Here is an 11,971-nt window from a genome sequence, read left to right as displayed (position 1 = left end):
TGCAGGACTTGGTCAGTTCCTGTCGCTCACGTCTCAACCCTGAGGTGGAGCACTGGGGGTCGAGATTCTCGGGGCCCCAGACCCGCCGATCACTTGCCCACCGAGTCGAATATGATGCGGTTCTGCTCGGCGCGCTCCCTCTGGCTCTGCGTCCGCGCGAGTTCCAGCAGGGTCCGTAGTAGGTGGAAGGTGAGGTCAATGGACAGGGGAGGGTCGTCCCGTCGCAGCCGCTCACCTGCCGTCCTGGATCCCCATCGGCCCTGCTCCGCCCGGCGGCGCGGGAAGCGCTCCGCCAGCAGCAAGAGGAGCGCGTGGGCCCCGCCGCCGTGGTTCCTTGTCCCGGGGCTCCAGCGCAGACTCGGATCTCGGAACCCGGCGGCCGCCGCCGCCTCCTCCCGACTCCACTGGCTGCTCCCCGGGCGCAGCTGTGCCAGGAGCAGCAGCGCGGCCAGCAATGCCGCGCGTCCCGCCGTCCTCATGGTCCCGCCGGCCCTGGACACACAGGGGCAGCGCATTGTGAGGTGCACCTCGGGCAGTCTCAGGGGACGCCGCTCCCCTTCCCGAGCATGTCCAGCGCCCCTGCCCGGCCCCTGCGACTGCCGTCAGGTGCCCACAGCCTTCCCACCAGCCCCAGCCGCTCCCAGTCCTGTGCCACCCTTTTCTCCCTCCCTGCCTCCTTCTTGGGGTGTCGCGTTGGGTGAGCTGAGCGCTGTCCTAGTGCTGAGGGAGTCTGGGCAGACGCGCAGAAGCCACTCACAGTTCGCAGGAGAGCAGAGCCTCTGCACCCTGCAGGATGGAGCTCCAGTCTCTGTCCCTCGGGGAGGGCTGAGGGCGCCACGGGGAACACAGGGTCTGTCCCGGGACCTTCGCCAGCCTTATATAGCGCCAGAACAGCTCCGGCTGACGTCAGCGAGGAACATGCACTGATTGTAGAGCAATGACGGCCGCAACTCTGAGTCCGACCCTATGGCTGCGAGACCCCAGGAGCGCGCCAGAGGACACCAGACTTTGTGTCTCTGGAAATGACACTGGACTCAAGAGAAAGAGAAGCCTTCTGGGGTGTAAAGATTGCTCGGGGAGCCACGAGAGTCCTTCACTCACTTAGAACAGCCAGCAGGGACTAGGGGGACCGGTCAGTCCCCAGACTAGTCCAGATCTCCAACCTTCTCTGAACAGGAAAGGGAGGCAGGACGGTGGTGCTGTCCATGGTGCTGACCTTGTGCTCAGCCTCTGAAAGGGGCCAGAGACCTTGAGGAAAATGCTGTGCTGCTCAGATCCAGTCCCTTGCCCCAACTATCTGTTCTATAAATGGAGGCAATCAGGATGGCACTGCTAGCATTCAGCTACCACAGTGGTACCCTACCCAAAAGGCAGTTTGAGCTGCCAGGATTCTTGATCTTCCTCCAGCCCCAGGATCTAAATCCTAGGGCTGTCTGTCTGACGTGCCTAAAAAAGAGGGCCTCTTGAGTCGGGGTGCTTTCAGATAACAAAGGCTGATCCATCTGCTTCTTGGTTTGCCTCAAAGCTGAAGTTTAGCCAAGTTAAATTTTCTCCTGGGAATCACAGCAGCAATATTATTTTATCGCTGACCTCTAGGTTAAGATCACTGAGTAGGAAGTAAGAAAACTTGGCTTCTTAGTCTTTTTGAGCTGGTATAACAAAAATATCAAAAGCTGGGTGGCTTATAAACAACAAGCATTTATTTCATCACAGTTCTTGAGGCCAGGAAGTCCAAGATCACAGTACCAGTAGGTTTACTGTCCACTGAGGACCTGCTTCTTCCTGTCTTCTCAGGTGGCCTCTTTTGTAAGCATACAGACCCCACCAGGTCCCTACCCTCATGACCGAATCACTTCCCAAAGGTCTCACCTCCGATACCATCACCTTGGGCATTAGGTTTTCACCATATGAACTTGGGGAGATACAAACATTCAAATGATGATAGCACATGTTCATGTTTCTACTCTGCTACTAACTCACAGTGTGGACAGGTCACTTTACTTCTATGGACCTCAGTGTCCTCATCTGTAATAGAAGATTGGGGTTTGGGGGTCTCCAGACTTCTTTCCAAACCCTGGAAAATGAGACTCCCCAGTCATTTTCTGCTGGGTCTTACTCATTGCCTCTGCAGCTTCCAGATTACCTATTTAGAAATATATTTACAGAGGCACCCTATAAAGAGTTTGAGGGGATCTCCCCCAAATTGGAGCTACACTGAGGCTGGGAAGGGTTAGGAAAACAGCTGTCTATGAAGAGTGGGGAAAAGTGGCATCTGCCAGGATGAGCGTATAATCTAAAGTTGACAAAATGATATGTTTCAACAAATATTTATGGAGTGCCTACTGTGTGGTGTGTTTTAGCCATTTCAATAGGAGTCAGGTTACATTTTAGAGTGAAATGGGCCATTTCAGGGTGCTAACCCCATTAAGTTCTGACCAGCCACCGAACCCTGTGAAGACCAATGTGCCCACTTTGAAGAGGTGGTCCAACCCTTCCAGGGTCAAGGTGCATCACTACAAGCTGGAAGTGACGGAGTGAAGCCGACTTAGAGCCGGTGTGCCTTCCAGGACAGGTAGGAGTTCCAGATAACAGCAACACACTGGACCACAGCCAACCTAAGGAACAGGGACAGTGGCATGAAGAAGAGGAAGTGTAAGGAGGAAGCCAAGGGGAGAGGAGGGAAAGTGCAGCAGACAAAGGGTGAATATCTCCAAGAATGTCCAGATCTAGGTCTCCTTCCTTCAGCCCCCATGGAGGGATGTGTGGCTCAGATGAGAGGACAACCAGCTCAGGTGCTTGTGCTGGCCCAGAGCTCTGTCTCCCGGACAAGAGTCTCAAAGTTAACTGCCCCCCAGTAGCCATTTTGCCATGCATGGCTTTATCCATACTCTATCCAAGCTCCTTCTAAATACACATCTGTCTTGTAAAAATGAGATCTCATCTTCCAAAAATGTGCTGCCTGCCATATAAAGCAGCACCTCCTTCTCTTTATTTTAAATATACTTCACTCTAGTTTCAAAGAGCATTGCCAGGACTCTAAAGTTTGATTTGGTTCATAAGTCTGTATTCCTCTTAGTTATGCTATTCATGTCCATTCTGACCTTGTCTCCTCTGAAGAGTTTCATGATTTCCCCTGTCCCCAAAGCCCCCTCACCTCCAATAATTTTAACCACTCATCCTGTTTCCACTATATTTATTGTTATTGAGTTTTCAGCCACTACCCTGATTATTTAGGGTAAAATAATATTTTTCAGTGGACTAACCTGACCATGTTCCTACTCTGGTCTACCTTTCTGCCTAACCTAGGCTGTAGTACTGTCCCTACAGTCAGGCCATCAAAGGTAGAGAGCCCAGGTGGGATGGAGATGAGGGCTGTGGAGCAAGATCCTCCCTAGGAAGATGAGATGTCAGTAGGCAGATGCTCTGGGATGTTCTATAACATAAGAGATTCTGAACAAAGTGCTCAGGAGTCTGAGGAGCTCTGACCAGGGCAGGGTGTTCTGGATGGGGGCAGGGGCGGGGCGTGTTATAAGGTAGTTCAAGGTTAAAAATGAGGATCACTTTGTCTCTGTTTGTAATATGCATCTTCCTTGAAGTGTGGGGTGGGGATCTGCCATACCTGTAATGAAGAGGAACCAGGTAGAAGTTGGCCAACTGCACGGCAGGCCAGAGCTACGAGAGAGAGAAGGGAAAGGTTGGGGGGCTGCCTCCATCTCCCAACGCCAGTCTCAAGGCCTTGCCTGGTCTGACTCCAGCTTCTCCAGACAGGAACACATGGCACTGAGTGAGTGCTTCCCTGACTATGGTGCCCACATGGGCATGAGGGAGTAATCCCAATGGAGGGATTTCTGTGTCAGGAGGACCCCTGATCCCTGGGCATTTCTGGACTCAAGAAAGCAGAAGCAGCAGCTGAGGTGCCAGCTCTTACATAGTAGTTGGTGATGAGAGCATCAGGAAAGTCCTGAGGAGACAAGAGAAGGAACAAGTGAACACCAGGACTTCCGGGCAGCTTGGACCTCCCAGTGCCAACTGCCAACTGGTGTATCACACACAGACATCTGCTCAGAGAAGACACCACTGCACCACAGCACCCCGGCTCCTCCCCTCCAGAGCTCGGCTCTGCCTGCGTCTCCACCCCGCCCTGCCCCATTCCCCTGGGTCTGCCGGTCCACCAGCCAGAAAGCATCCCCACACCAGGCCAGCTCACCCGCTGGAGTTTGGCCCAGTTGTCCTGGGCTGACAGTCCATTGAGGGTCCCAACCAGTGGGAGGAAACAGCCCAGAAAACATGGGGCAAAGCCCCCCTAGGGAAGAGAAATTAAAGTGCTGTGAGCACCTAAACCCTCACCCTCCTGCAACACAGCTCACCCTTCCCAAATCCCTTTTCCTTCCGCTCACCTGATCCAGCAGCATCTTCTTTAGTGCATCCACCTTGGTGGTGCCAGGAATGAGCCGGTCCAAAACTCTGTACCAGCCTCCTACCACAGGGCCCTGAAAGGAACTCCCAGAGAGGTGAACAGGGATGTGCAGGGGACACCAGGATTTTACATCACAAAGCTGCATCCTCAAGTATTAGAAACCAACCCCCAGGGGGAGGAGACACTCAAGGCTGGCTTAGATGTGAGAGGGTCCAATGGAAACCAAAGGATGACAAGGAACTGAGACCACTGTCCAATTCACCGGCAGCCCTGCTGTTGGCAAAACTTACCACGAAGCCACAGCCCAAGGAGGCCATTGTCAGGGTCCTGCCAGCTTGGTGTGCCCGCAGACCTCGCTTCTCCACCAGCTGCTGTGAGATCACGTCACCCAGGCCCATCAGAGACCCTGTGCAGGGTACACAGGTGCCATCAGGATACCTCCCAGAGACAAGCTGCCATCCCAAGGAGGGAGGTAAGTCTAATGAATGAATGAGGCTCTGGCACTCGGAGGCCAAGGGCTTCAATCTGGGGCAAATGGCCAGTCCCTTCCCACTGCTTCTGGGATGGTGACACCTCCCCAAGGATGGTGACACTTCACATGTGTCCTGTTAGAAACGGGGATGAGCAGCCTGGAGCAGGCCATGGCCAAGAACTCTGCAGTGAGCACTGAAGGGAAGTTAGCCTCAGAAAGCGCAGGTAGAGGAAGGTGAATCTGAGGTGCTGAGGGTTGAGAAGCACTGACTGTTGGAACTGGAAAAGCCTTCCAGGTATTTTTGTGCAAACTCCTTATTCCAGAGGCTTGGAAATGAAGGCCCAGGAAGTGGCACACAGTAAGTAGCAGAGCCAAGAAGAACCAGGTGGCTTGATTTCCTAGACGGTATTCCTTCCAGAATGCTGTACTATGAACAGATCATGTGCAGAATGGTAAGGAACTCTGGGGTTTTTTCTCCTCTGCTGAAGGCAGGACCCTGGCCAATGTCCTTCATCTTGGTTTTGGGAGTTTTGTTTGGGGAGAACAGCAAGAATAACTCTAATACAGAAGTACTTAAATGATCCCAGGCAGGGGATGACTGGCTGAGCTGCTAACAGACCCTGCAAGGAAGGGTCCGGTCACCTCCCAGCACAGGCAGGTCGACCCAGACTTCCCATTCACAGCCTCAAACTGAGCTGCCAACAGGCACGAAGGCCATCTCTCCTCAGGTCTTCGTACCCGCTTGCCCTCCCCTCACTTGCACGGACACCTAGCTCCAAGCAGCACTAGTTGGACATCTACACCCAGAAACCAAGACAGAGAGCATCACTGTTTACAGAGCCCCCCCGTCGGTGATGGCGGGTGGTGGTTTATAGCAAACACACCCTTCTAGGGCCACTTGCGAGCAACCGTATGACCTCCAGCTTGCCCATCCATCTCACTGAGTAATGAGAGGCCCCTCCAGCCCCGCAGCCACCACTTTCACTGTGCCCTCAATTAGCCCTGGGCAAACACATCCTCATCCTTCAACCCCACTCCTTGGCTCGGAGCTGGTGCTGACGTCTGTGCTGGCTGCATACTCACTGCTCCCCGCCATGCACCCCCGGAAGAGCCCTGCCCATGCAGCCTCGTCAGAGGCAGCTGCGTAAGGCTGAGAGCAGGGGCACCCACAGTGACCGAGGCTGCTGGCCTCAGCTGCTGGGACCCCGAGCACACGCATCAAGGCAGCCCTGCCTCTCCTCTCCCTGAAACTCCCAAAGTGGTAGAGGCTCTTTCCAAAACATGGCTAGCAGGGACAGAATCCTAGACGTGTTTGTTCTCTTATCTCCCACCACATCAAGCCTGGCAGGGACTCAGAAAATAGCCAAGGAGAAATGTCAAACGGACCACCCCAGACAACAGGACTGCCCTGGGAAGGACATGGAGAATGCTAAGTCTGGCCTGAAGGGTGCACACTGGCTTAAGGTGTGAGAAGCAGCGGGGCTGAAGGTTTCTCCCTCTCCATGCAGTTAGCACTTAGTTCCCTGTTCTCTCTAACAACTTGGGGTCACCAGCTGAACACTCAGGGAAAGGAGGGAGCTGCTGTGGCCACGTGGCCCTGAAAAGGCCCAGGGAGGGTGGAACAGGAATAGAGTCGCTGCTTAAATGAAAGGACTAACAGTTTGACATTCTACTCTGGCAAGATGTTTACAGTATACAAAGGACTCTCACACATTTAATCTTCACAAAAGGTCTGGAAGACAGAGGTTACCTCTCCACTGAATGTCTTTGAGAGATGAGGTGACTTGGTAAGGAAGGGAGCTGGGGCCTGAACACAGGCCTTCTCTCAAGGGGAAATGGGAGGCCAGGAATTCCCAGCAGAGGCAGAGACCTGGGCTCAGGTGCCAATGGGCACAGAGAGGTTCCTGTGGCTTTGACTCACAGGAGCTTCCTGCTCAAACAAGGGCCCAAAGGCCTGCATATCAGACATTTCCTGGATTAACACACTTCCTGTCTTCTACTCCCCAGAATGTGATCACCTCTGCTTCTTGTCACCCTGTGGGGAGGGCAAGCAGCAATACCCTTGGGAAGCAAAGAGTCGCAAAGAGACATGCATTTTCACTCTTCGTGGCTTACACAACACGCTAAAGGCACAGCAGGAGTGAAAACCAAAGTCCCTGACTTGTAGCCAGGTCCCAGAAGCCTGCAGCCTTGGAGAGAAGTGGACTCCAGGCCCCCAAACCATGACCATCAGGCCTGAGATATTACCAAGTGAAAGGGCAGCAGCAGGGGTGAGGTGGTATAGAGCCTCTAGCCCTGTCTGTTCTGTCCATTTCAGACAGAACCATGGCCAGCTCCTTCTGTGCCTATGGATCATCAGGCCCCCTGGGCCAACAGCAGCTCTAGCGCAGTCTAAGGCTCTGGTCTAAGCCTGCATTTCTGGTCCAAGTGATTGTGTGAGCAGGAAGGGCTGGCATTTCGGATTCCTCATCCCACCGTCCCCAACCCAAAACCCAAACAGACCCAAACCACCCTAGGCTCAGGGAGTCCTCTTGGACCCATTTGGTTGGTTTGGACTCTCCAATGCTCTGGTTTCCCTTTCCTTGGACTTGTTTCTGGGGATTGGAGCTGGAGGCCTGCAGAGACATAATGCCTCAGCCCCGATGAGGCAGGACAAGGGGCTGCCGGGCAGTGATGCCCCAATGCCAGGCTGGGCGCAGAGCCCAGCAGGCAGACGCTGGCGCGGCTGTGACATCATGCCCCTGGGTAGGTGCCAGTTCTCATGCCGTCACTCACCACCAGATTCAGCAGGGTGAGAGGGTAGGGGTTGGGAGTGCCTGCCTCTGAGCACAGATCTATCTGGGACCACCCTCTGCCAGCCAGTGGAAAAGCCCCAATTTCCCATGCCCTCTTCCTAGGCACAGGTGGGGGTAAATTATCTACTTTTCCTGTTTTGTTCCTCTCCTGGCTTTTGTGTGTACAATCTTAGATGCAGGAAACTAAAGTATGAATGGAAAATGAAGAAACTGAGGGGCAGGAAGTTGGAATGAGGAGCAGGAAGCTGTCCTTGACTATGAGAGGCCTGGGTTGGCAGGTAGAGCTGCTGGCAGAGGGCCCAAGGGCCGCCGTCTCACTTCTCTCCAGAAGTCTCCAACAATTAAATAGCTGCCTGGGGTAGGGGCTTGGTCTGGCAGAGCCCTGAGGGAGCTGAAGCCCAGCAGCGAGAGGGCAGTGCCCTCCCCATTATGGCCTGAGCCCTTCTTACTGGTAGAAAATAAGATACCATGGAGAGTTCCATAGCTCCTCAGGTACCTAAGGCCAGACCAAGCAGGATTAGTGCCCTGGGGGTGCCCCGCTTTTAATGGCAGCTCTATCATTGACCGCAAACCTAAACGTATGTCACTCCTCTCTCATGCCTCGGTTTCCTTCTTGGTTTCAGGGGCTGGGCTGAATAGTCTCTAATGTCCACTGAGCTTGCATGTTCAGACTCCAGGGAAACCAGTGTCTGCAGAAGCTTCCACAGCAGCACTAGAGTGGCCTGAGATGGATGGAGTGGGGCCCTGGGCCCACTGGAGGCTGAAGGCTGATTCAGACTCTGCCCTGGGTGCCCTGTTCCTGACTCTGACTTGGCCCAAACTGGGTGTATCAGACACTTCTTTTGAACCAACTCAGATCTTTTTGATTCAATCATCAGTTTCAGTCACCACTGCAGTTCACCTGATGGGTCCTTGTCCTGAGACAAGGGGCTCACATGTGAGACAAGCCCCATACCTCGGGCAGAGCTACTGCTGGGGACGATGCCTGGGCAGTGTGGTAGAGCACAGAACATGGGCATCCATACTCCATGTGGCAAACTTCTGACCAATGTAGGATGGAGCTGGTGCATAAAGGTTTCTCCTTGTCTCCAGAAAAGACTAGTCACCCATAGACCCTAAGAGGCATTTCAAAAGAGCCTCTCAGTCAGTTTTAAGGGGATGAGTAGCCATGGGCCCTAAGCAATGTCCATTTGATAAAGCATCCTTATATTGACTGTCCCTTTTTCCCTTCTCCCTCCATGGGATTATTTCCTACCAAACTACCTGCACTGAAGCTGCAGACTCTACTTTCTGGAGAACCAAGGTAGATGGCTAACTTTACAGTCCAACTTTACAGCAAGTGGAACAAACCCAACCCAAACACCACTACAAAAAGAAGAGCTTCTTGTGCTTGGCTTGCCAACACTCATATAAAGGCCCAACTCCTGGAACCTTTTAAGTTTCTTGAACATTTTTTGATTTCTAAAGTCTTTTCACAGAGATAATCCCTACACTGATTCTGTGAGGTCATATAACTAAATTTAAATTCTAAATGAGGAAATGAAGGCTCAGAGAGGTTTATCATCTTGTCTTGACTCACAAAGCTAAGAGTTATGGCTCAGAGATTCAAATCTTGGTCTTTGAGCTCCAAGTCTGAAATCTCTATTCTGTTTTCCAGTGTGATGAGCTATCCCAAGGGACCTTAGGAACAACTGTGTTGGGATCTAAAAACAGCTCAGTGAGCTAAATCCACCTCCCCCCTTTATTTGCAGTTTGATTTGAATACACAGAGTGGCAGGGAAGGAAGATACTGAAAGATTTGGGAAAGTCTGAGAAAGGTGTTAACTACAGGTTGCTTCAGGTTGAGATGGTACAGCCTCAGGAAGACTGGGAGTGTGGAGCCCCAGGGCTCCAGCACCGACCACCAGTAACCCCAGCTCAGCTACATAGCTGCACTTGGACCTCTTGGAGCTCTAGCTCCTACCTTGATCTGCTCCAGATCCCTTGGGGAGGGAAACACAAGGACGGTCCTTCCCCTCCCTATTCCTGATGGCCACGAGGGAGAGAGGGAGAACCTTCCTTCCAGCAGCTAGGGTCCCCAAGGGAATCTGAGGCTGGGCAAAGGGCCCAGCGTGTCAGTTCCCATCACAGCCACCCAGTCCAGCATGAGTCACCACACGCGCAGCCAGGTGAGTCATGCCGGCTGACGGACACTCTGAGGACAGGATGGAGGGTAGCTGGGCACAGGAGGCTGGAGAGGGGCCCAGGGAGGGGCAAGACTCCTTGGCCAGTCACTCAATGAAGCTTCTAGTGCTGACGTGGGGCTATTCCAGTAGAAAGATTGCTGTTGAACTCTGGCTTTCAGTAGTCCTCCCATCCCTCACCCCTTTTAACAATCTTCCTCTCAGAAGCCCACGGTTCTCATTAGAATCTTGTTCTCTTCCTCTAAACACAGGCAAGACCTCACCATAACCTTGTGACCCTCGCACTGCCCCAACAGTCACAGGCCTTCCAATCCCTCCCACTATAAAACAAAGCTTCATGACATCTCCTCTCATGGTAGCTAATCTGCAAAATAAAGATGATAACAAATGCAGGTAAATCACTGGGTTACCTTTGTGAGATCGCTACTCAATCACTGGATTTAGAGCAATAGTAAATCCTCGATTAGTATATTGTTTGAGGATACATCCATAGACAGTAAAACTATAAGACAAGCAAAAGAATGATATTAAACAAAATTCAGGAAAGTAATTATCTCTTGGGTATATGAATTAGGGACAGGCATTCAAGGGGTCTCAAAGCTGGGTACAGATTCAGGAGTTTTCAGTTTAGTTTTATTTAAATGCTACACATATATCTTCATCATTCTTTTGTGTGTTAAGATATATTTTCCAATAAGAACAATACTAACAAAAATAAACTGGGGTAAGAGTCTGATTCCAGCACTTTTTAGGTGTGGGATCAACATGGACGCAAGTAATCTTAACACATTGACTTTGTGGGGACCCTGTAAGATAATGTGTGTTCAAAGTGCTTTGCACACTGTGAATTGTTAAAGGAGCCTTTGTTTCTGTTCGTTTTGTAAGTTAAGGGCTCCTGGGGCCAATGCCTTTGTCCTAAAGGATGACCCTTCAAGGTTTGTGAGGACTTTCAGATCCTACATTATAGCGAGGTCACCTATGCGTACTCCTTTCCTTATAAACAGCCTTGGGGACCCTCCCTCCAAAACAGACTGGGGTGAGAGCCAATCTTTCAAGGACGTTGAATAGAAGCAAGAAATGAGGTGAGGGAGTGTGTGCAGCAAGCTTCTGCCTCCCAAATCAGCCTGCTCTGGTATCACCTAGGTCCCACAGGACACTCACCAGCTGTCAGGACCTGTACCTTCCACGGGTGAGTAGTCAGAGCCCGCTGGTAGGCCCGCCAAAGTGCCATTTCCTGCCAAGCCGAGAAGAGAGAGGGGTCACCCCCACTGCCCCTCCTCACAGTTAAAGAGACTTTTGTTTCTCCCTTGTGCCCACGCCTTCTCCGTCCCGCTCTAAAGGGGCAGAGGCTTCCTGGACAGCTTCCCGTCACAAGGGTCTCCTTTGACAATCGGGCAAGAGAAGAATCCCAGGGGCTGCCACCCTCTACCCCACCCCTATCCCTGGAGCAGAGATATCTGGGGTCTCCGTCCGGATCACACAGGACACGTCTGCTCGGACCTTCACCCAAAGCCTTGTGGGTCCTCAGATTCAGACTCTTAGTTGGCACCAGCCCGCATCCTTCCAGAGCCCAACTCCACGCCGGAAATAAACTCCCTGACTCCCAGAACCTGCAACGGTCCCACGCACCCTGGGCGCTCGCGGGACGCGTCTCTTTGAACCGGTGACCAAGGATCTGCAGCTACTCACCTGGGCGCGAGCGCGGCCTCTCCCACGTGGCCTGAGTGGGCGGAGGGACTTCCGCCCCAAGTCCCGCCTTGTCCGCCTGGCTGCCTGCTAGGCTCTCCCTGCGTCCAGGGCCGGAACGGGAGTGCCCCCAGCCTCTGAAACCGCGGAGAGGGCTTCCTTCTAGTTCTGCGCCGGGTCTCGTTGCTGAGCCCGCTAGCCCACCAGGGTCCTTCTGCCTCTTTCTGCCCCTTCGCTCCTCGGTGTCAGGGCCTCAATGTAGACCCTCACCTTTCCCGTGTCCTGGAACTGGCCAAGGTCCAGACGTAGTTCTAGGTCTCAGGAATCAGAGTTTGGAAACTTGTTAGCCGTAATTATATGTGTGTGTTACTTTTTGAAAAATGTAAGTTCTTCACTAGCCTCAACTGTGAGCTCCTGA

At 52.7% G+C, this 11,971-nt stretch overlaps 2 protein-coding genes across 3 annotated transcripts; both read right to left on the bottom strand.

Annotated features, from left to right (window-relative positions):
* Positions 1-89: 89 nt before the first annotated feature.
* UCN (urocortin) lies at positions 90-479 on the bottom strand. Its single transcript, XM_052648762.1, has one exon. It carries the CDS (start codon positions 477-479, stop codon positions 90-92), a length of 390 nt encoding a protein of 129 aa, XP_052504722.1.
* A 1,206-nt stretch (positions 480-1,685) lies between these two features.
* Positions 1,686-11,582, bottom strand: MPV17 (mitochondrial inner membrane protein MPV17). Of its 2 annotated transcripts, XM_052648761.1 has the most exons (9): positions 11,557-11,580; positions 11,029-11,101; positions 10,278-10,369; positions 4,708-4,823; positions 4,398-4,490; positions 4,208-4,303; positions 3,929-3,961; positions 3,620-3,672; positions 1,686-2,615 (listed from the first exon to the last, which is right to left on the bottom strand). In XM_052648761.1, the coding sequence occupies exons 4-9, from the start codon at positions 4,813-4,815 to the stop codon at positions 2,546-2,548; spliced, it is 453 nt and encodes a 150-aa protein (XP_052504721.1). In that variant the 5' UTR covers positions 4,816-4,823; positions 10,278-10,369; positions 11,029-11,101; positions 11,557-11,580; the 3' UTR covers positions 1,686-2,545. The 2 variants fall into 2 exon arrangements, with proteins under 2 accessions (XP_052504721.1, XP_052504720.1); XM_052648760.1 differs by lacking the exon at positions 10,278-10,369 and having other exon boundaries at positions 11,557-11,582.
* Positions 11,583-11,971: the final 389 nt, after the last annotated feature.

Source organism: Budorcas taxicolor, chromosome 11 (assembly GCF_023091745.1).
Source record: "Budorcas taxicolor isolate Tak-1 chromosome 11, Takin1.1, whole genome shotgun sequence".
Lineage (NCBI taxonomy): Eukaryota > Metazoa > Chordata > Mammalia > Artiodactyla > Bovidae > Budorcas > Budorcas taxicolor.
The sequence above is the reverse complement of the archived record's forward strand: the minus strand, read 5'-3'. Positions and strand labels throughout refer to the sequence as shown.

Coding starts and splice junctions, on each gene's coding strand:
- MPV17 (XM_052648760.1), bottom strand. CDS start 11,098: ATGGCACTTTGGCGGGCCTACCAGCGGGCTCTGACTACTCACCCGTGG. Junction 4,304..4,397: donor AGAAGATGCTGCTGGATCAG/GTGAGCGGAAGG, acceptor TCTCTTCCCTAG/GGGGGCTTTGCCCCATGTTT. Junction 3,962..4,207: donor ACTGGGCCAAACTCCAGCGG/GTGAGCTGGCCT, acceptor TTGTCTCCTCAG/GACTTTCCTGATGCTCTCAT.
- UCN (XM_052648762.1), bottom strand. CDS start 479: ATGAGGACGGCGGGACGCGCGGCATTGCTGGCCGCGCTGCTGCTCCTG.